This window comes from Pocillopora damicornis, chromosome 11 (assembly GCF_964200805.1).
Source record: "Pocillopora damicornis chromosome 11, jaPocDami1.2, whole genome shotgun sequence".
Taxonomy (NCBI): domain Eukaryota; kingdom Metazoa; phylum Cnidaria; class Anthozoa; order Scleractinia; family Pocilloporidae; genus Pocillopora; species Pocillopora damicornis.
Window position 1 is genome coordinate 1,948,848 of NC_142680.1, and position 20,876 is coordinate 1,969,723.

The 20,876-nt window shown below is 37.7% G+C and overlaps 1 protein-coding gene across 2 annotated transcripts; it reads right to left on the bottom strand.

The window, feature by feature from the left end:
* Positions 1–1,569: 1,569 nt before the first annotated feature.
* On the bottom strand, positions 1,570–18,531 carry LOC113676856 (uncharacterized). 2 transcript variants are annotated; one of them, XM_027193582.2, is made up of 17 exons: positions 17,530–18,501; positions 16,892–17,005; positions 12,460–12,594; positions 11,660–11,788; positions 11,129–11,242; positions 10,654–10,782; positions 10,380–10,520; positions 10,168–10,284; positions 8,834–8,935; positions 8,379–8,501; positions 7,787–7,909; positions 7,363–7,491; positions 6,208–6,601; positions 5,554–5,945; positions 5,078–5,209; positions 4,667–4,892; positions 1,570–4,426 (listed from the first exon to the last, which is right to left on the bottom strand). In XM_027193582.2, the coding sequence occupies exons 1-17, from the start codon at positions 17,717–17,719 to the stop codon at positions 4,213–4,215; spliced, it is 2,904 nt and encodes a 967-aa protein (XP_027049383.2). In that variant the 5' UTR covers positions 17,720–18,501; the 3' UTR covers positions 1,570–4,212. The 2 variants fall into 2 exon arrangements, with proteins under 2 accessions (XP_027049383.2, XP_027049384.2); XM_027193583.2 differs by lacking the exon at positions 8,834–8,935 and having other exon boundaries at positions 17,530–18,531.
* Positions 18,532–20,876: the final 2,345 nt, after the last annotated feature.

The window sequence follows — 20,876 nt, forward strand, 5'->3', positions numbered from 1 at the left end:
CTAACTAACTCTCATAATTCATAAAGCCCAAGGCGCGAAATGAAATTTATGGCCCTTTGAAAGTCTGTTTGTAATCAGGATAACGGGTGATATCGAAAGCCATGAGTAAAAGCAACCAAAAAGAAAAAAAATAAAGCAAACCAAAAAAAAACAACTACAACAAAATCAACAAACAAACAAACATAAAACGAACAACAAATCATACAATCAAATATCATGTTTAAAAATGTGACAGGAGTATTAGTACCTAAGAGCCTCTTAAATACTTCATTTGTTAATACTATCGACTCTGATTTAAAAGTTAATCAAAAGTAACGCAAGCAAATAGAAGCCATACAAATTGCCTCTAGCTATTAGTAAGCCAGCTGTAAAGACAAATCAAAGAACTGTAAATAGGTTATCATAACTGTACATAGTTTTCAACTTAGGCATAATAATTCAAGTAGACTGACCTTGATCGAGTTACACGTCACTTTGACTGCAAGCTTGCTCTTCCACTCTAACTAATCAAACATTTGCTTAATCGCCAGCGTTTTCATTTACGCGCATTTAACCCTTTCCACCCTAACATCAGTATCCATATTCTCCATACTATTCTATGCACATTTGCTCTTGTACTGGTGTGGAGAATTGTTCAACAATCAAAGGTTCTTCGGTTGGCGATCATTTTCTTTATTATCATGATCTTAACGAATGATTCAGCAGTATTGCTGTAAGGAAAGATTGCTTGCTCGTCACTCTCAGGGTGCAGAGGGTTAAAAGACGCGATAAAAAAAGCTCTTTAAATCAAGTAATTACTTAGGATTTTATGCTGTAAAATATATTATATTTGATTGGTTACAAGCTGCGAGCTACCCTAACCGAAGCCAAGGATTTTCTCAGAGCGGCAACAAAGTCTTAACTGTTTCACGATGTAATATCACTCATGCTGTACATAAATAAAATTATGTGATAGATTAATGAACTACTGGTTGTTCTTTGTGCGTCGATCTCTAATATACGTTAACCGAGGTAAGATAGAATTCGTTTGACACTCTACAATAATAGAAACGAAAGAACCGTGGAGTACAAATTGTAATTAGCTAAAAAAAAATTATGACATATGTTTGTACACTATCCTCAATAAAACTGTGATAGTACATTCACGCTTTTTTGTACTTTTCTGTACAGAAATAACGTCAGGCGCTACTGAATAAAGTCGTGGTGCATCGCGGTTGACAAATGCTACAACAGAAAGAAAAAAATCATTGAATGCGTATGGCCTGTAAGTTGTCGCCTGCATCTAAAGGAGGATCTTAACACTTTACACCCTGGCATCAGTATGCATATTCTCCGTACTGTTCTCTATAATTTTCCTAAGATGCAAATGAGAGGAATTTGATTCACAATCAAGAGCTTCTTTAGTCGGTGATCATTTCCTTTTTTCTCGTCACCTAAACTGTTTCAGGGTGATATTGTAATGAAAAATGAGATGCAAGTCACTCAAGAGGTGTCAAAGGGCTAACGAGTGTATCTTTTCATCTTGTTTACTCTATGGAGAAGAGTACAATAAACATGCGGGAAACTGTGTAATGTTCAACTAATTTTATTCACAAAACAACTATCACTAAATCACAAGGTTAGGAAGCCTGTAGCTTCAATTCACATATACAACACTTACAATGTAACACCTATTCATAACGTTGAAAGTTTGTTGTCATAGTAACATGCCTTAAAGCTATCGCTAAACAAAAATCCGAAAAAGCGACAATTGATTATAGAGAGAGCAATCACCATGTTAAAACACTGGGAACTATTCAATTGTGTCTGGACTAAAAGGCAAACGTTGTGTCATTTCTAGTAAAATATTATCAGTGACAAAAACAGGAAATTAACCTAGCACAGAAAAGAAAGAACGATGGTTGAACCTTTCCTACCCTAACGTCGCTATGCTTATTCTTGTTACTGTTCTTCATATATTTCCAAAGGTGCCACAAGAAAGAATTTATTAACAATCTACACCTTAATTAGTTGGTGATTCAGTGGTGATATAGTAAGGAAATATCTGATGCTAGTCACCCTTTGGAATCAAAGGGCTAAGTTGAAGGAAATAAAGTTGGATTAATTTACAAAGGAATCTACTCGTGAAAGTAACACAACGATTGCTTGAAAGTCAGACAATCATCTGAAACCACCAAGAATAGAAATGGCACCTCCAAGGGAATGCTAAACATCAACTTTCTTTAGAATTTAAACAACAATCACCGAGACTGTACAAGTGACGAAATATATCCAAACTATTATTTCTTAACCTATGTCCATACATATATGCTAATATTTACAAACTTTTTAATTATACAACGGCCAACAATTCAATACGTAACACAATATATTCTCTTTCGTTGGCAAAACCAAACAATCTAGCAACGAATTCTAGTACTGTCATGCTACACTTCTTAGTGCAACTGTGAGAAGCGCTGCGTGACAATCGTTGCGTGACAACTTAAATAAACGGTTGTCTTAATTCTGCAAAAATTCTGAGGCTAAAGCTCAGAAGCGTAACTACTAAACGATTTGTTTTTTTAAACGTGACACTTAATTTATACCTGCGACACCTATAGAACATTCACGTCCTTTGCTAAAAGACATCGCTCAAAGCGAACACGCGAACGCTGGTGAATTCCCATCTTACTAACTCTAATAATGAGAATTCAAGCCATGTGGAAATTTTGGAGTCACTCAATTACAAATTCAAGTTGTTATTTACACTGATTGGATGACATGGTGTTGCAGATACAAATTTCAAAGAGGGCAGGAGTAGAATCTACCTTGATCTAATGTGCCCCTCAATTTAAATGACAAACTATTCAGAGTGCATACAAAATATATGCTTGGTAAAAAACTAGGAAACAAATAAACTATAAAATGTGACACCAAAATGAAAAGCGGAACTAAAATACACGCACCGCCATTTTTAAGTGTTGTAAGAGTTCTTTGAAATACAAACGGTATTTTCATTTTTTGTCTTGCAGTAGGTATCAGTTGAAAAAGGCGAACATTAGGATGAGTGACTTACAACTTATAAAGCAGCAAACAAAATCCGGATCAATATCAGTATCTGGGAAACTGCCCACATACCCCTCCCCTAGCCCAACATTAACCCTAACTTGTCATCAATTGACTATTGTTGGGTTAGGAGAGGGGTAGGTGGGCAGTTGGCCAGATACTGATATTGATCCCAAAAACGATTGCAAATAATTAATACAGCGGCATTAATCAATTATACAATATCTTAGCAATTTTAAAGTTAATGTAGAACTCACTACAACCAAAAATATTTTCAGGCGTATGTTCTCTGTACAGTTTTTAAACTGCCAAAACTATACACACTTTTTTTAAGTAAAAAAGTAAACCATTATTTTCAATACAAATTAACTAGAGCTTCACACTATGGTCCAAACCATTATTATAATTATTAATTATTAATTTGACTGCAAGTCATAGACTCTATCTTTCCATTCGAACATACAGCCAGCTGATGCCCAAACCTGTTGAACAGGATTTCGAAAAGGGACGAATTCCTGTCCAACGTGTTATTTTGTGGTCTGAAGTGTAAGCCTTCTCCTCGCTCAAACCCCAAGGGTCGCCCCATGGGGGAGTGGGGAGAGAAGACAGCTGACAAATCTGGAAAAAGTTCGATTCAAAGAAACAAAATTCATCTGAGCTGACCAATAAAATTTCTGCCACCTTTTTTTTTTTAACTAGGCAAAGTTCAAGGCTGAGAAGGAACATATCTTAAACCTCTACATAACGCGAATAAATTATATTATATAATAAATTAGATTTTGTTTTGTTTTTCTCGCATTATCAGTTTAGAGGTTTATGTTACAAAAATACAGTCAGACCTTGCTTAATACTGATTGATTTGTTGAATTTAAACATTATCCCTTAAAGGATATTAAACCAACCTTACTTCATTTGACGGTTTTGAGAGCAAAATTTTTAAGATCGAGAGAAGCAACACAACCTGCTAACCCTTGCTGGGCAGAGTCGAATGATCCATTATCCTAGAGCTCAATCTTGTGGTTTCCTGCTACCCCTCCCCTCCCCATTGACTCAAAGGGGATGGGTTAGAGACCAGGAAAGTAGCAAGAACGGTAACTCCTCTTTTAGTGCTCTCATAGGTCTGAATGTCTGGAACACAGCAGATACATAACGCACTGTAGGTTAATATCAAACTATATCCTCTTTTAATACCACAGGGCGTGTTTCGTCGTCATCATCCTCGTCATATTCTACGCTACCTTGTCCTTCCATATAGTTGACATTATTAAAATTTCTGTTCAAATTTCCCTTGAATATTGCTGGCCGTTTAGTATAAACACCATCCGGTTTTACGATTATAGCTTTGTCGTCCGGCACATCTTGATCAGCAGTGTAATGAATTCTACAAGTAGAAAATAACACTTAAAGACTGTTTAATTGTAACCAAGAGACTCCCAGTAACACGGAAAAGTCCCCCCCCCCAGGAAATAATATCCCTGGGATTTAAATTCCTTGAGAGATAACTATAGATAGTGTTTCCAAGACATAACTATGGTACAGTTCACTCAAAAGTCGAAATAACAGCTGGGATTAAAAAGGTCGATAGAAACATTGATCTGACTGGTAATTTACTTAAACTTACTCTAGCTTCGGCGATCTTTTTCTCCTTGCAATAAAATACAAAATGATAATAATCACGATCACAACAACACCAAACACAGTTCCCAAAATAATTCCGTAGTTAGGTTTGCTGTCGTCTTGTCCAGATTGTTGTTTAACAACTGGTTCTTCAGTGCTGTAACTCACACTAGCGGGGGATGACACAGTTGATGATGAAGATGGCGATGGTTTGGTAGTTGGTGGCATAGCTGAATAATAAACAAGTAAATGAAAAATCATAAGAACACGTCTTCTCAACACTTGAGCTGGTCTTTTTTTTTGTTTTGTGTTTATCTGTTCCAGGCGTAACATGTCAAATTCCTTCTACAACTACCTATCACCCGCTCAGAGAGCGTGTGAACAAACAAAAAAATAAACGAAAACACTAACTTACTTGAGTTACACGTCCTTCCATCAGCTTGAAGATAAAGGCCGTTAGGACAGTTGCAAGCAAACTTCTTAGCACCCGACGATAAAAGGCAAAGATGCGAACAATTTCCGTTGTCTTTTGAACAAGGCGTAACAGCTGAAAAGAAAGATCAAGAGAAACATTTTCTAACTGCAATGAAAACCTTTCTACAGTTATTAAATCAGCAGAACCTCAATACATAATCGCTAAGGATAGGCTAAACGCATTGTAGGTGTTAAACGAGGTACACAGGGCGCGGCTACGGGGACCTCTAAGGTGCCTCTGAGCCCGCCAATGAGACACCACCTTTCCTTAGTACCATCTAAGCCTCTTATTGCGATAATGCATTTAGCTGCGATTCAGATAAACGCGTTTTGGTTGCAAAATCAAGTACGTGTTTTAACTCCAATAACACTAACGCGTTTTAGCTGCGACCAAAAGTAAGAGTTTTTTTTGCCTACCATGTGGTTGCCTCTGTGGATGGTATATGTGCAAATCTTTGGGCGATTCGGCTTGATTCACAAGAACTGTTACATTTTTCCCAGTAAACTTGTTGGCTTTGACGATCTTTCTCTGATCAATCCAGTACATGTGATCCTCAAACACTGTGATGGCAGAGGGATCCTTAATGCCCTGGTTCACCACCTCACGCACATTGGAACCATCCATATCACAATGCTTAATAACCTTGAGTTTAGCGTCAATCCAGAACAATTTCTTAGTGGTGAAGTCAATAGCTATGTCGACTGGCCATTCAATATGGTTTCCACTTATAACGATTTTTCGATCGCTTCCGTCCATGTTTGCTCGTTCAATTTTGGCCGGGTCTCCCCAGTCTGTCCAATATAAAACCCTGAAAGACAAAGATAGAAGAATGTAAGAATTTCCACCGAAAAACTTAACACAGAGATTAAGACTTGCACTTTAATTGCTTGGTTCTGGTCGACGCTTACAGGTTTCCTCAATAATAGTATGGTTGTCACGCAACATATCTCCACAAGAGACGCGATAACGATTGTGTGACGAACATTAAGGTGTAACTCTGGGGTTACTTATTGCACCGATTCTATTTTTCTTTGGACTCCAATTTGAAAATATTAGTGGATTTTTCTTACCCTTCAACGGGGTCCACAGCTATAGCGCTTAGTTTCTCGATGCCTTCGTTGATCAAAGTGTGACGGAAGGAACCGTCCATCTCGGATACTTCAATAGAACCACCTTCATTGGCCCAGTAGATTTTCCTCCCGACCCAGTCCACCGCGATGTGGGATGAATCTTCCAATCCTTCTTGCATGACGTCTACAATTTTGGGAGTAGGATTCTTATCAATACGAGCCCGCCGGATTTTCCTCAGAGACTTTTCTGTCCAATAAATCATGCTTGTTTTAAAATCGAAGTCCAAAGAAAAGGCGTTTGTAAGTTGAGCGACTGCTTCTTTGTATTCGGAGCCGTCTGTCCTGATCTGACGAATATTCCTACGATTGCTGAAGATCAACGATGGACGAGGACCTGACAGAGACACCATACGATATTAACCCCTTGCACATTAACATTAGAATGCATATTCTCCATACTGTTCTCTAAACGTTTCCTATCGTACTACCAAGGAACCTAATTTAAAATATATTAAAGTTCACATGGCAACCAGGTGGACAATCAGACATGGTTTGATGCTACTCTGGTTTACAGATTTAATGAATGTAACCGAAGAAGTTACAATTCATAGACCCAACGTTTCGACACTCCTGTCTGGTGCCGAGTGTCAAAACGTTGGGTCTATGAATTGTAACTTCTTCGGTTACATTCATTAAATCTGTAAACCAGAGTAGCATCAAACCATGTCTGAGACCTAATTTGTTAAACAATCCAGAACTCCTTTCGCAGATGATCCTTTCCTTTATTCTCATTACCTCAATGTTGTTCTCATGCTTGGGGGTTTTCCTCAATCATTGTATCTATCGAGGACAGACCTTTCCGCTGTATACTTTAACTAATTACGAAACAAAACTTGCTAGGGTACTGTTTTTTCCTAAACCCTTCCCAATTCTTAAGGCAACTGATCTTGTCCTTGACAAACTGCCTTGTCTAATTGAAAACTAGCTGGGCAGCTTTTGGACAAAAGGGCTTGTCAAAGAAAACCTCGTCGTATATTTCGAGAATACGGAGACCTTCGGTTGCTTTCCAATTACAGCTTCGTCAGAGTTAACTAATGGCAGCGTAGCGCCAGGATATCAAACCTAACTCGCGGGTAGATAACTTTTTTTACGTACCTCGAGTGGCGCGACATTTCCTGCCGTCAGGATCCAATTGATAACCGTCAAGACATGAACATTTAAATCCTCCTTTCAAGTTGTAACAGATTTGGCTGCACATTCCCGGAATACTGCACTCATTTATGTCTGTAACAGACAATAAAATTTCCAAGTCAACATTGTGAAAAAATTAGAAGAACAAGTTAAAGTAGTCATTTAAAGACTTGCTCTCTTACCAATCTTCGCTGATTTTAGCTGAGAATGCAGCAATACAAAGTACCTAGTACTGCTCAAGTACTGCTTTTCAAATTCAACTTTATATTCCAACCTATTGAATACTAGCTCTGATACATTTTGGCTTACAAAATACTCAGCGATTATTGTCACGTAAGAAATCTAATTGGCTCGCAGGTGTTTTCCTCTTTGGCTTCCAAGGTCTTACCTTGGCAACTCTTTTTGTCGTCTGCCAGTTCATATCCAGGTCTACACGAACAGTAGAACCCAGTCTTCGTGTTGTGGCAATAGTGCAAGCAATGTCCATTGTGATCCTTGCACTCATTTATGTCTAAGAACAATAAAAAAAAGTATTAAGAATATTAACCCTATACACCCTAAAGTATAGGTGACCAAGTTACTATTCGTTTTAGTTTTTTTGTCTTTGAGTTATTTTCAAGCGAGTGTCTTATGTAATCCAGCATTGTTTTGGTATCCGCCGCATGATTGGTCCAAAAAATCCGCGCCTTCTGTTAACCAATCAGATTCAAAACTGACTTGGTCACTCGCGTTTTCCCGCGCTTCAAGCAGTCTGCTTGCTTTCAATCTGCGTTCTCATTGGCTTCTTGTGGTTAATTTCCTTTCCGCTGATTGGCTGTTGAGATTGGTTTGGCTTTGGGTTTACTAGACTCCAGCGGAACACACTATCGGTTCAGGGAGAAGCACTCGTTTTAAAGACAAGACACAGAACGTGACGATACAACATCTAAGACATCTTCATCAAATATTGCTTAAAACAGGCGTCAAGTTCTCAAACTCACCGCAGTTATTTTCATCCTCTCCATGGGGGCAGTCGGGATGTCTGTCACAGACTTTGCTATCATCAATGCAAATTAAGCTGCTGCCACAACGAAATTCGTTGGCTTTGCACACGGAAGTGGTTTCTGTACAAAATGAATAGTGACAACAAAATACCTTTTCAGTCTGATACTTTCTTCACCAAGACAAACGTTTATACAAGAGGAATCGGGATTGAGACTTAGAGGGCCTTATGTTACAAGCGCAAGCTTTAGATGTACAGCGTAATGCCAAAAAATTCACTTAAATTATCATTTCTTCTCGTTAAAAACGGACTTTTCTGTATACTAGAAAGCAAATCGTTAAAGCTTTGATTGTAAGCTTATCTTTTATTTATTGGGTCTTTATTTTATCACGATAGTGTTGAGCGCAAAGCTTTTAGTCAGTATCGCATTTTTCAGCCAGTTTTTGTACTTACTATTAGAGTAACCTGATACATCAACTGTGGGGCCTGGCCGCGGAGACGCATGTGTAGTTGTCGGAGGTTGGGTACTAGTAGTTACAGACGGGGTTGGAGAAGCTGGGAGTTAGAAGACAGTTGCCCAGATAAATTAATACAAGTATTATAAAGAGAAAGAACAGTTATTTTTGGACTATTACAATGGGTCAACACAAAGTAAATACGCTATCATTATTCACACCACAACGCGACTGCGGAGATAAAAGTGCACCGGTACCTCATGCAAAATACTGGGATGTGGAGGTACTTAGCACTTTTGTATTCATCGATACTAGCCTAAGTATTGTATTTTGAGTAGTGTAAGTATTCTTAATGTTGTGATGTTCGTTGATGTGATGCGATGTGTTCTAATGTGACGCAATGCGACGCAATGCGATGGAATGTGATGTCATGTCATATACAACATAAAGTCTGAGTGTCGTTATTAAGGTAATTAGTACAAATCATCAACAGCATTTAAGCAGAAAAAGAAAAAAACTACATCCTTGTAAGGATTCTAACGAAAAAGCCAGCTAGATTCAAAGCAAAGTTCAGCGAGGTTTCGTTTTAAGCTACGTGGGCAGCATAGTACCCAGCTTACACAGCCATTGCATGCTTGCAGTGCATTAGTAGTGAGTGGATATAATAGTCCATATAAGATTAGGTAAAGTTGAAGTATGTACGTGCACATGAAACAGTAAAAAGCGTTGGAATTAAAAGGTATGGCCAGAAAAGGGAAAAAACAAGAGGATAGATGACACAAACGTTATTTACGAGTTGGAAAAAACTGGAAAAGAAGGCAAGTGGTTTCTCTCAACAGATCGAAAGAAAAAGCATTCACGGCTATGTCATCATGAGATGAGTTTAAGGCAATATTTAAAAGAGTTTATTTTTAAGAGGTTATCTTACTGTTCAATAAATTATAAAAAAGCGATAGTTTACTTTCCAACAATGCATTTATATTTCGCGGGAACCATTTGCTCGCGGCGATAAATAAGAATTTAAGGGACTTTAAGCTTTAATGGTCATCACGACCTTTCAGTTTAAAGTTCATTTAAGTGACGCTTACGAAATCATAAATGCAAGCGCAGTTTAACTTTTAAGATAGGCGTTGCTCCAATTTTAACTAAAGGCAGAGCAATCTAGGTGGAGACTTGCGATAAGCGTTTCCTTGGATTTAAAATGGTAGCGAAATAACGGTGCAATATTTCTCAAGTACTACGAGAGATTTTTAGGGGACACGACTGCATTGAATGCAGCAAATCATATCACAAGACTGATACTGGTCGAGTTCCATCAGTTTTGATACTTACGACAATTCCTCTCGTCACTTTCATCACCACAGTCATCGTTTCCATCACAACGCTGCACGGAGGGAATACACTGTTGATTGTCACATTGGAATTCCTGAGGCGTGCAACCGATGTTGCCTAAAATCAAAACCAACCAAAGGGTTAGAATTTTCTCTGTAAAATCAAAAACCTTGAAACCTGAAAACATAAACATTGATTTATCTTTTTCTTACCACAGCTTGATTCATCACTTCCATCGCTACACTCAGCTGTTCCGTCACAAATCCACTTCCTGTGGATGCACTGACTTCTGTCGCTACACAGCCATTCATTTATACGGCATTTGGGTGGGGGAGGGGTAGGTCGGGTTATAACTAATGGATTGAAGTAAAAAAGAATACGTTACAAACGGAATACAGGGGTTTTTGGAGCTGATCTCAGCTTATGTCCTATTTGTCTTTGTTACGAGGAAAACCTCTTTTTGAAAACAGTTCAAATAAAGCTTACCTGATGAATTACAACTGTGTTCGTCTGAGCCATCCACACATTCCTGCCTTCCATCACATCGGTACAAACCACGGATACATCGTCCACTCTCAACACAGCGAAACTGAGATGGATCACAAGGGGTCTTGTCTGTTATAATATGACGAAAAGAAGGCTTCAGTAGTACTCAAACCAAAGGATATAGTTAGGCACTGCTCATTATTAATCCCCTGAGACGGGGGGAGGAAAGATTTTGTTTTGGGGAGGGTCACATGGTTTTCAGGGGGAACGGAAGGGCTTCAGTCGTCGCCAACAGAGTTGGTTAGAACACTGACTGCCAATTGACTGCCAATGGGGGTGGGGGGGAGGGGTTCATAAGGATATTACAGAGCCCCTCCGACCCCCCCTGGTGATAAATGATGACCGGTTTCCCATTCAAATAAAAGACTTGAACAGCACTTAAAAAAAAAATCACAAAGTAAAGGAAACAACTTACGGCAATTGCGTTCGTCACTCCGATCACCACAATCGTCTTCCATATCGCAGAGGAAGTCGTTGGACACGCATCGCAAACCATTGACGCAGCGGAACTCCGTGGATTTACACTTGACTGCAAAAAGAAATTATATAATAAGCTCAGTTATGCACGCATTCTGATTGGTTCTCACTTATGATCTATTGGAGGACAGACGTATAGATGATGTCATCATTACAACTTTTTAAAATTCTTTATTATATAAAACAAATAGATTCCATGTTGCCGTGCGTCTGTTCGGTAATAGATCATAGAGGACGTCAAAATGTGGTAAGAACATCATTGACACACTCGGCTGCGCCTCGTGTGCCACTTTTTTGTTCTTACCACATTTTGACGTTATCTGTGATCTATTACTGAACAGACGCACGGCAACTTGGAATCTATTTGTTAATTAGACAACGTTGGAGGTTAATGACCAAGTGACGAACAAGGTGCGACAAAAAAACAAACAAAAACAGTTCACTCTTAGTTACAACAAGTTTCACTTACGAGAGCCGCAATTCAGCTCATCACTGTTATCACCACAGTCATTTTCCTGGTCACATTTCAGTTCAGCTCCAATACAGATTCCATTGGCACATGTAAAGTCACTAGAGCTACAAGTGTGGGAAACAGTGGCTAAAAAAAAACAAAAAAAAAACGGTCATCCTGATCAGATCTTCTGCACGATTTGGCATCGAAAGGTGTTTTCATCCGACGTTAAAAACAAAATTTAAAGAAAAACAAAGCTAGTAAAGCAGCATTTTCAGGAAACTAGAAAATCGATTGTTCTGACGCCATGTAATCTCGGTTAAGTTACAGGCTCCTTACCCTTATAACTCTGAGAAAGGGATAGGGGCAGTGGGTATGTTATGGAAAAAAACTATCAGTCGATAACTGCGCATCTCTTGATTTGAGGAAGGCTGTTTCTACATAGTGGCTTTGGCTATCGCTCTTTATCAAGGTGACCACAAGAACTTGTCACACGAGATATACTTCCTAAGATATGTCGTGAGATGTTCTTCACCTTTGAAATCTACAATCGCATGCGCTAAAATCTCACACTGCTGCTTTCTCGACTAGGATAAATTTATCAAACCGCTATTATTTGCAGGGTTCTGACTAAGCTGTTAAGATGGTTTCAATGTCAGTTCGCGTGATCAAAACAAAGGAATGATATTATGAGCAGAATTTAGTAACGGATTGATCGCTGAAGGGGAACTGCCTCGTCATACGATGCGGAGAGAATTTCTCCCAAACGAATGCAATAAATTGTGTATAGACGCGTGAGGAGAATTTGAAATACTTACGACAGCGAGGTCCACTATCAGTAGCTTCATCACTTCCATCTTTGCAATCTTTAGCACCATCACAAACCCAACTAGTGGGTATACAGGTACCATTCGCACAGGTGAACTCGGTTTTTGGGTCGCACAAGCGTAGACCTGCAAAAAAAATTGATATCTTACAGACGTATTGCGTAGCACAGACAAACAAGAAATTAAAAATCGTTGGTCTAATTAGCATCAAAATCTAAACTTGACGTCAACTTTTCACCCTTTAATTATCTCCCTGGGCAGGCACGCACGTCAATGGTTAAGTAGCTACCTTGACGAATGAAGTAGACCCTACGGCACTTAACACACCATTCATGACGCGCGCGACAAGGCGTATCTCACGCGTGTTACGATTGCACACGTAGAGAAAGTTGCGTGTTTTAAAGTGAATTTTAGAAATACCGCTTGGATCATGGAAAATAAGACTTTAAATCATAAGCTCGAAAGGGCGGAAGGATCAATTGCCGTAGGTGTTTATTTTCAGATATATCCAATTAATGATGAATAGAGAGACACCCAAAATAAGGATAAACTTCTACAGCTGTGTTGGAAAAGATCGCTGACAGTTCAAGAAATGGGCGGTATTAAGGAGACAAAGTTAAAAAGGCCAGTTCAGTTCCGTTCTGATGAGAGTCGACTTCAGACATAATTTGAGTTCAAAGAATATCACCCAAATTCCACAATAACACATAAACAGCGAGGAGTCTGAAAGAATTCCAGATATTAACGTGCAATTTAGTGGGGGCGTACTCTGCAAATTGGATTTACGATTCTTGTGATGAAAAACAACACCATCCCTTCCTCTCAACTTTCAAGGGAATGATTTCAATAATACACTTCCAGGGGAGACATATCACCTGAAACGCACGTTATGTCTCAGTTAAGTTTTTTTTCCTATGGATCATATCAAGGGGGCAGACGTTAAGTGTAATAAACGCAGCATGTTAATTGATGATAAAATTGTATCTAAGCAGTGCTTACCATAAGAAAAAGCAAAACTTTGAAAACCAAGCCAAAAAGAGGGCAGCAGTTCATTTAATTTGCACCATCAAATATCTACGATAGGTGCTGTTTCTTTTCTTTTTTTTCACTGTACCTTTTCAAAGATTATTTGGGGATCAGGTAAAATAAAGAGTTTTTTTCCAGAGGCAAAATACAAAGAACGGATATATAAATGAAGTGCCAAACACTATTAGATAACTCACTCAAAGTACATGACTTTAGTTCAAACGGCCATCAAAACAGCCTGTGATATAAAATTCCCAAGTTGGGAATGTGGATTGAAGGAGACCATCACAATATTGAAAATATCACAGCATAATAGATTCTTAAGAGCTCTTTGAATTTTCTTTTTTTGTTAACCCTAGAAGAAACAGATAATTTTCCATGATATTGTGACTGTTTCAATTTTGCTTAAGAGCATTTTTGATTTCAAAATTAACTTTCATAAATTTCAAATAACAAGATAGAGTTGCACGTTCTTTCCAACTTTGGTTTTAGTATTAGGTACCCAAACAACTAAAGTTAATGGAATTTCCAGAACACATTGCTAAATGGAGATTTTAGAGCTCATAAATCTGGATCTAGACGTTTGGGTTAAAGCCCTTATGTCAGAGTCATGTGTTGTGTTCCTTAAAAAAAACAAGATATCTATTTTCGTGTCTTTGGTGCAATGACTGGTTGCAGATAATATATATGCATGTACACATAATTGTTTGTTAAGCACAAGATAGATTGTTGAGAGTGACAGATTGGCATGGATAGATTATTTGCATGTTGTTTATCTTTACTATCTACTTCAGTCTAAAATTACACATTCATTGTTTGCAAAAAACAAAAGCCTACCCTTGTGGTCAACCTCTCTTATATGCCCCTTAAAACAAACAATCACATGAAAAAACAAATGGCTTTTGCATTTTAACGCTAAAATCTACAACATCCACAGCGAAATTTCCTCAAAATTTCAAGTCATTAATTCAGGACATCCAGACATGGTCACAGAAACAATGTGGTGTTGAAACCATGAAAACATTATTCAGTATTGACTTAGCAGCAGGAGTTAAGTTATGCAACAACAGAGCCTTGCTATGCCTCATGATCAAATTGGATCAATCTACAAACTACTTGGGTTTTCTTTTGTTCCACCATAAGAAAATGTCAGCCACTTAGGTTAATTTTTTTTGGTGGTGCACTGAGCTAATTATGCAAATGGTTAAAAACATTGTCTTGGACAAAAAACTTGATCACCTTGAACTTCAATAATTCTTGATTTAAAAAATAAATTCTTTTGGACAAAAGAATGAGATATTATCAAAGTGTCCAATGGTTAAACAATACAATTTTCTCCCACTCAACATGAGGTGGCTTATATAATTATTTAGGTTCATAACCACAAATGGTGATTATTAATAAATACAAGACAAAATGACTTAACCATCACTTCCTCTGCATAGAAGACATTCTAAAGTTAGAATTCTGGGTCTTTGAGGAATACTTATTTCCAACCGCATGTTAAGCACTAGAGAACAGCCAATTAAAAGCTTCTCAACTCCCCCTCTAAAAATACAATATTGAGACCAATTTTTTGAAACCAACTGATCCTTTCAGTTCAAGCTAAAACATTAAGCTGCATATCATTGGAATTTACAAATATGGTTTATTTTTCTAGTTGTGTCTTGTTTTGAAAAAGTTAACTCATGTTGGCAAAAAGTGAAAAAGCTCCCTGGCCATCTGTTCTAGATTACTCAATAGTTGTATGTTAATAACAATATTAAAATGACTTTGGGCAGTTAAATTTAAATATGTTGAATTAGAGCAATTGTCTTGAAGATAAAAGGACAATTTTGTCTTCCTTTAACAAAATGAAAGGGCTGAGAAGCAACATTCAAATTCCTTTTGAGCAGAAAGCAAGTCTAAAAGGTTTATGCCCAAGTTGTTGCCATAAATAAAGTGGTGACTCTCAAGTTTACTCCATTCTGAAGTCTCTAAAAAGGAATTTCCCACCAAGCCAAAAATTTACTCTCCATCAACAACATTGTTTGTCACAAGAACAAAGGAAGTTTGAATAGCGTTCAGTATGTTAATTTCCCTCCTTAAACAGGCGAGACGCTGTGGCGCGTTTTAGAAGCATCGTAACCATTTGGCTCATTTTACTAAATGATCTAACGAAGCATCATCTTCAATGTTTAAAAACTGACTCTATAAACATAAATAACAAGAACATTCCAAGGGATTACTTTAGGCATTCAATTATTTTTTTGCACTTAGCAACATATTTGAAAAAGAATCCCCTAGGAGACTACGATCATAATATTTTAACAACAATGACACTTTGTAAACAAAAACCTGAAAACCCAGATCGAAAGTGCTTACATTTTCCAAAAACTTTAAGACTTAGAAAGATTACCGGTTATATTGGTAAACTGACGTTTGCGTACGGTAATTTGGTGTTTTGTCTTCCCAAACAAATTAGTATAGAGCAATGTTTGGAATTTAAACTCGTAAAAAGTGGGATAAGATTAATACCTCGCTCAGGAGAGTTATCATGGAGACGAACCGAATAGGATTGTCAAATTATAAATAGAGTTTTTCGCTTGGACTACGAAGAAAAGACACAGAAAGACAGCGAAATCAGCGAACGCGTCATAGCGAAGAAACCTGTTGTCGCACAGTAGTTCCATGCAAATTTAACCAGCATAAGCTTGACCAATCAACGACAGCCATATTGGCACACACCCACGAACGTCCCACAAACAAAGGCGGCTTACTGTTAGAACTTCAAAGTTAAGCGAGCGAATTTTTTTAGCGAAAATCAATCCATTTTCCAAAAATTATGTTCTTTAGATGGCTAATAACAAGCACTATGGCCAATAATATGGTTATATCGTATCAGATTTCAACGAAATCGCCACGAGAAAGATTAAACCAGGTCTAAGACGGAAGTTCAATTTCCCGAGAGAATACTACAATTTCGCCCGGGATTTCGTCAGCTATTTATTTCTTATCAAAAGATTCCTGCCAGGAGCTCATTCAGGTCGACTTCAAGATGTTTTCTACCCCATCTTAGGCTCAAATGAACGTTCAATACTCGTACGACTGGCTACGTAATGCGAGAAATTCTTATCTTAATATACGATTTTGAATTTCAAATTTCAGTTGCGTTGCTTTTCCACGCAGGGAATTAGATGGAGTTAAAAAATAGATTGTGGCGATTTTCTTTATCCAAATTTTTCCCTATCAGTTTACTGAATCTAATTCACTGCGGCAAAGTAAATTCCTAAACCAGTTTTCTTCACTGAGAGTAACCTCGTATTTCCGCCGAACGCGACAGATGTAGACATTAACCAGTTTACTCAACTCAAGTATCGTTTCAACTCAAATAAAAAACACAAGAAATAAAACTTACGGCAACCACTTTCATCTGAATTATCCCCACAATCATTTGCTCCGTCACATCGCCAATCCAAGGGAACACAGCGCTGGTTGTTGCATCTGAACTTCGATGAACTACAGTTAAAACCTAGCAACGTACGGCAGGTACACGTTTAGCAGTTATCGAGAAAGAATGTTGTGGACTTTCTTCTAATTTTTGATCCAAAGTCAAGGTCTAGGCTAGTAAGATAATCTAATTCGTCATAAACTAAAATAACATCGAACTTTAGCGCGATTGGAACGGGAATTCAGTTCACTGTTGAAAACCGGAGGGCGTGTTTGGGGGAGCGGTGAAACTCAACCTTCCCACTATCGTGAAATATTCATCGTACAGTTCGTTGTACAAACGCCGTCACGACTGTAAGTTTACTCAAAAATCTTACTCCAATACAATGGATAAACCTTTCGATAGTTGACGATAGCTTTCTCGAATCGAACTCACTGAAAGTTCGATAGAAGTTCCTGCCAAGAAGCGAAACTAAAAGTAGTTTAAAGGTGTAACTGCCAAGCGCATTATGAACGATAGTTCTCTCCCGTCGCTCGAAATTTGAAAGAGTTGGAGTACAAATCTGCCTAAAAGTCTTAGTATGTTTAGTCTTGATAGGAACTGACCTAAAACCGCTCTCTTTGCTGACAGAATAATCCAAACGACTACCAGATAGCGAAGTGAATCCGCTCCCATTTTTGATAAGTCAATTGTAGTCTTTCGTGTACAAGCGTGGATCACTGGGAGAGATTGATTTGCATAGCTCGGCTGCCATTTGTCCACAGCTCGGGCGAGTATCACGCCACTTGACGTCATAGCGCGCCACTAATCTTCACAGAGACAGGTGGATGTGTGAATGTCGCGTGGTGCGTGGATGGGGGGTACGAACTCTCTAGCTTACAGCGGAGCTGTCTGGGCTTGTAGTTAAACTTGTGAAGTAATTTCTCTTGTCTTCGGGTTAATTTTTACTAGTGAAAAATCCTTTAAGGCCTATCACTACAATAGCTTAAGAAAATACTTATCTTTCAACAGATCAGTCATTTCCGTGTACTTGCGAGGGTAACACGTATGTATTTTGCCGTTCGTTCAAAAATGGCCATAACGAGATTATGAGAATGCTTCATCATAAATAGGAGCTAACTAATTGCTCATACGGTTTAATGAATTTGTATTCTCTAGTTCTCCCTTCTTTCTTTTTCAATGTGGACAACACGTGCAACTCCGTAAAAACACTGGGCAACGGAAGTGAAACACGTACAAGTCCGCGAGGCAGAGTAAAGGGTTCGCGCGAGGGAAAGTTTGGGAGACCAACCGGAAAAAGGAAATCATCCTTTAAGAAGGGGCACAACATGCGTAGGACCTAAAATAGGCTAAGTGACTTGTCATTTATGTTAGTTTGAAAACAAAAGAAGTCTTGAGCGCCAGCTTGAGTCCTTAAAATCTATCCCACTGTTTACGAAGACTGTGATAAGTACTTGAAGGAATTGGTAACATGTTTAGTCACCTGGATAACGCTCTCGGCAAATCATACTTCTTGCAACTTGTATATTTCTTGTGAAAGATGAATCTTGTAACCTTAAAAACCAAGGGAGACGCTGTGTCAATAATTTTTTGTTCCAGAAATGTATGGAATGTTAAACACTTCAACCTATTCCCAAATAATGTATTTAATTTCACCATACCATGAATTACTGTAGTTTTAGCTGACACTAAAGAAAGATGGTGTCTGCAGGAGTTAGAAAAAAAGTCGATATAAATTCCTCCCTTTGTGTCTGTTTCCTTAAATTTGTACCTATTATTTTTGATGTAACAAAGGTTAGTAATATTCGGAGATTAGACTTTCAATATGCCCTGTTTTGCCTGGGAAAAATTCAGAATGCTTCTCAAAACAGTCGACAACGTAAACACAAACATCAAGTTCAGGGTTATGTAAATTCACGAAAGGGTCAGAAACAATTGCGTCTCATTTAAACTTTGTATGAAGGTTTTCTTAATTCCAAACGGAGCATCTTTCATAGCTATATTCTTTGTAAAACTATTGTTGGGGAGTAAAAATCAATGAGATGAAACAGTGATCAAATTCCAATATGTTTATAAAAATCTAAAGATTATCAAGTCATCTGTTTTTCTGATGATTTATATTAAGATTGTACCCGTCACCTTCGGTGACTTTTATCCCTAATATTTAATTATGTAACGTGACAGTCATGACAGTCATTTGTAGCTCAATTTCCAAATTATAGATGTAAAATTTTTGTTCTTTTTGAACTTTAAAGCATGCAAAATATCCTAAGGCAAAAACAAATTGCTCAGAGGAAAGATGATTGCAGCGCTAGAAAAAGTCCTCGCTTTCAATTTTTGTCTTTACAGTGATTGCAATGCAGAACGTTTTATCACAACTATAATTATTGTGGTCATCATCATAAAAATATTAACATTTTTTTTTATATATTTATGTTTTTATTCATGGAAGTATTTTTAAATTTATTTCTTTAAGTAAAATAAAACGATAGCCAGTTGGCTTTAGTCCAGCTCATAAAATGCATCAAAAAGACCTAAAAGCTTTCAATAAAGAGACATTCCATTTAACTTTTTTGGTTTTATTATGACCTGAATTTGCGTAATATTTTGTTTTTAGGATTTCATGCAGAACTAAAAATTAAATTTACTTTCCTCACTCAGCCTGAAAGTCTGGCAAGTGTATTTACAAGTCGACGCAAACGGAAAACAAAAGTTCCTTCTAAAATATTATTTTATGTCAATTTTTTTGTTTACACGCTTTCTTATAATGCAAAAGCTTTCTAACAGCTGCACCCGCCCTTGTAGGTTCTAAAATATTCTGCGAGTCACGCGTACGATTGTCTTACGGTACGCGTGTAACTCGCACGATCGCGCCAGAAATATCACCTGACATGACACCATGGCCGGACATCGCGACCTGGGCACTAGCGTTTTTTTCGAATTTAGTAACGCCGTTATGATGGACGAAACTATCTCCTTTGACTTTATTTTTACGAATGACCATTGATTGATTTTTTTACCTCACTTTTTCAACATGAATAAATTTAATATGATCTGATCATTGTAGCAGGCTTACGTTAGTTTCATGTCGGCGGTAAGCGATAAGAAAGCTAGCTGACGGCAGTAGGGCGAGAATTTTTTGGACGTCCATTCTATATCTACTTCATTGACACTGATATTGAATTTGCTGATATTTTTTAAACAGACCGGCAAAAAGACAACACGGCCTCGATCGTTTATTGATTCTAAAAATTCCAAAAAGATACTTTGCCATGTTAAAATTTTAGACGATTTTCAGTGTGCGTGATTTGAATTTATTAGTATGTTAGACGTCAAAAGTGGTTACGAAACTTTCATTAACAACAAAAGAAAGGCAAACACACAGGAAAGGATACTACAAAAGATAAATGCGAAAAATTCAGTATTCTTCTGGCTCCTATTTGAAGGAGGTTATTTTCGGCGATGCTCTTGTAAAAATAGTAAAATATTTATGACAAATATCACTCGGCTGATGTTCATGTGATGAATAACTCAGTGACGCAGGCGGCGCATTAAGAATATCTGCTTTAGTCCCAATTCATTTACGAATTTTTTTCCCAATTAATTATTTACAATCATCGTAGTTACTCAGTGTTTGGCAACTGAATGCACCATAAATGACAAAACGAAGCCTTAGCAACTGATATTCTTTTATGTTAAAGTCGCTTTCAGGGTACAACTTTAATTCTGAGAGAAGAGGTTGTATTTATAGGATCAGTATAGTATTAGTGTCTTTTTCACGACCACCTTTTGAAGTGATTTTCCGGTATTGGATGCGAAATATCTCTTTCTTTTAATGTTTAAATATGCTAAATTATCAATTCCATGTAAGGTCCTAAAAGCCAACAGGAATTGCATCACTTGGTCGCTGCAAAAGATTTCCCTCAAAATACAGAGGCTTACATAGACACGG

Bases quoted from the DNA above. Each gene is read 5' to 3' on its own strand.
- LOC113676856 (XM_027193582.2), bottom strand. From the start codon at position 17,719: ATGACGTCAAGTGGCGTGATACTCGCCCGAGCTGTGGACAAATGGCAG. The intron at 11,789-12,459 runs GTAAGTATTTCA...GTTTTTTTTTAG, and splicing joins TGATAGTGGACCTCGCTGTC to CCACTGTTTCCCACACTTGT. The intron at 7,492-7,786 runs GTAAGACCTTGG...TGTCTGTTACAG, and splicing joins CGACAAAAAGAGTTGCCAAG to ACATAAATGAGTGCAGTATT.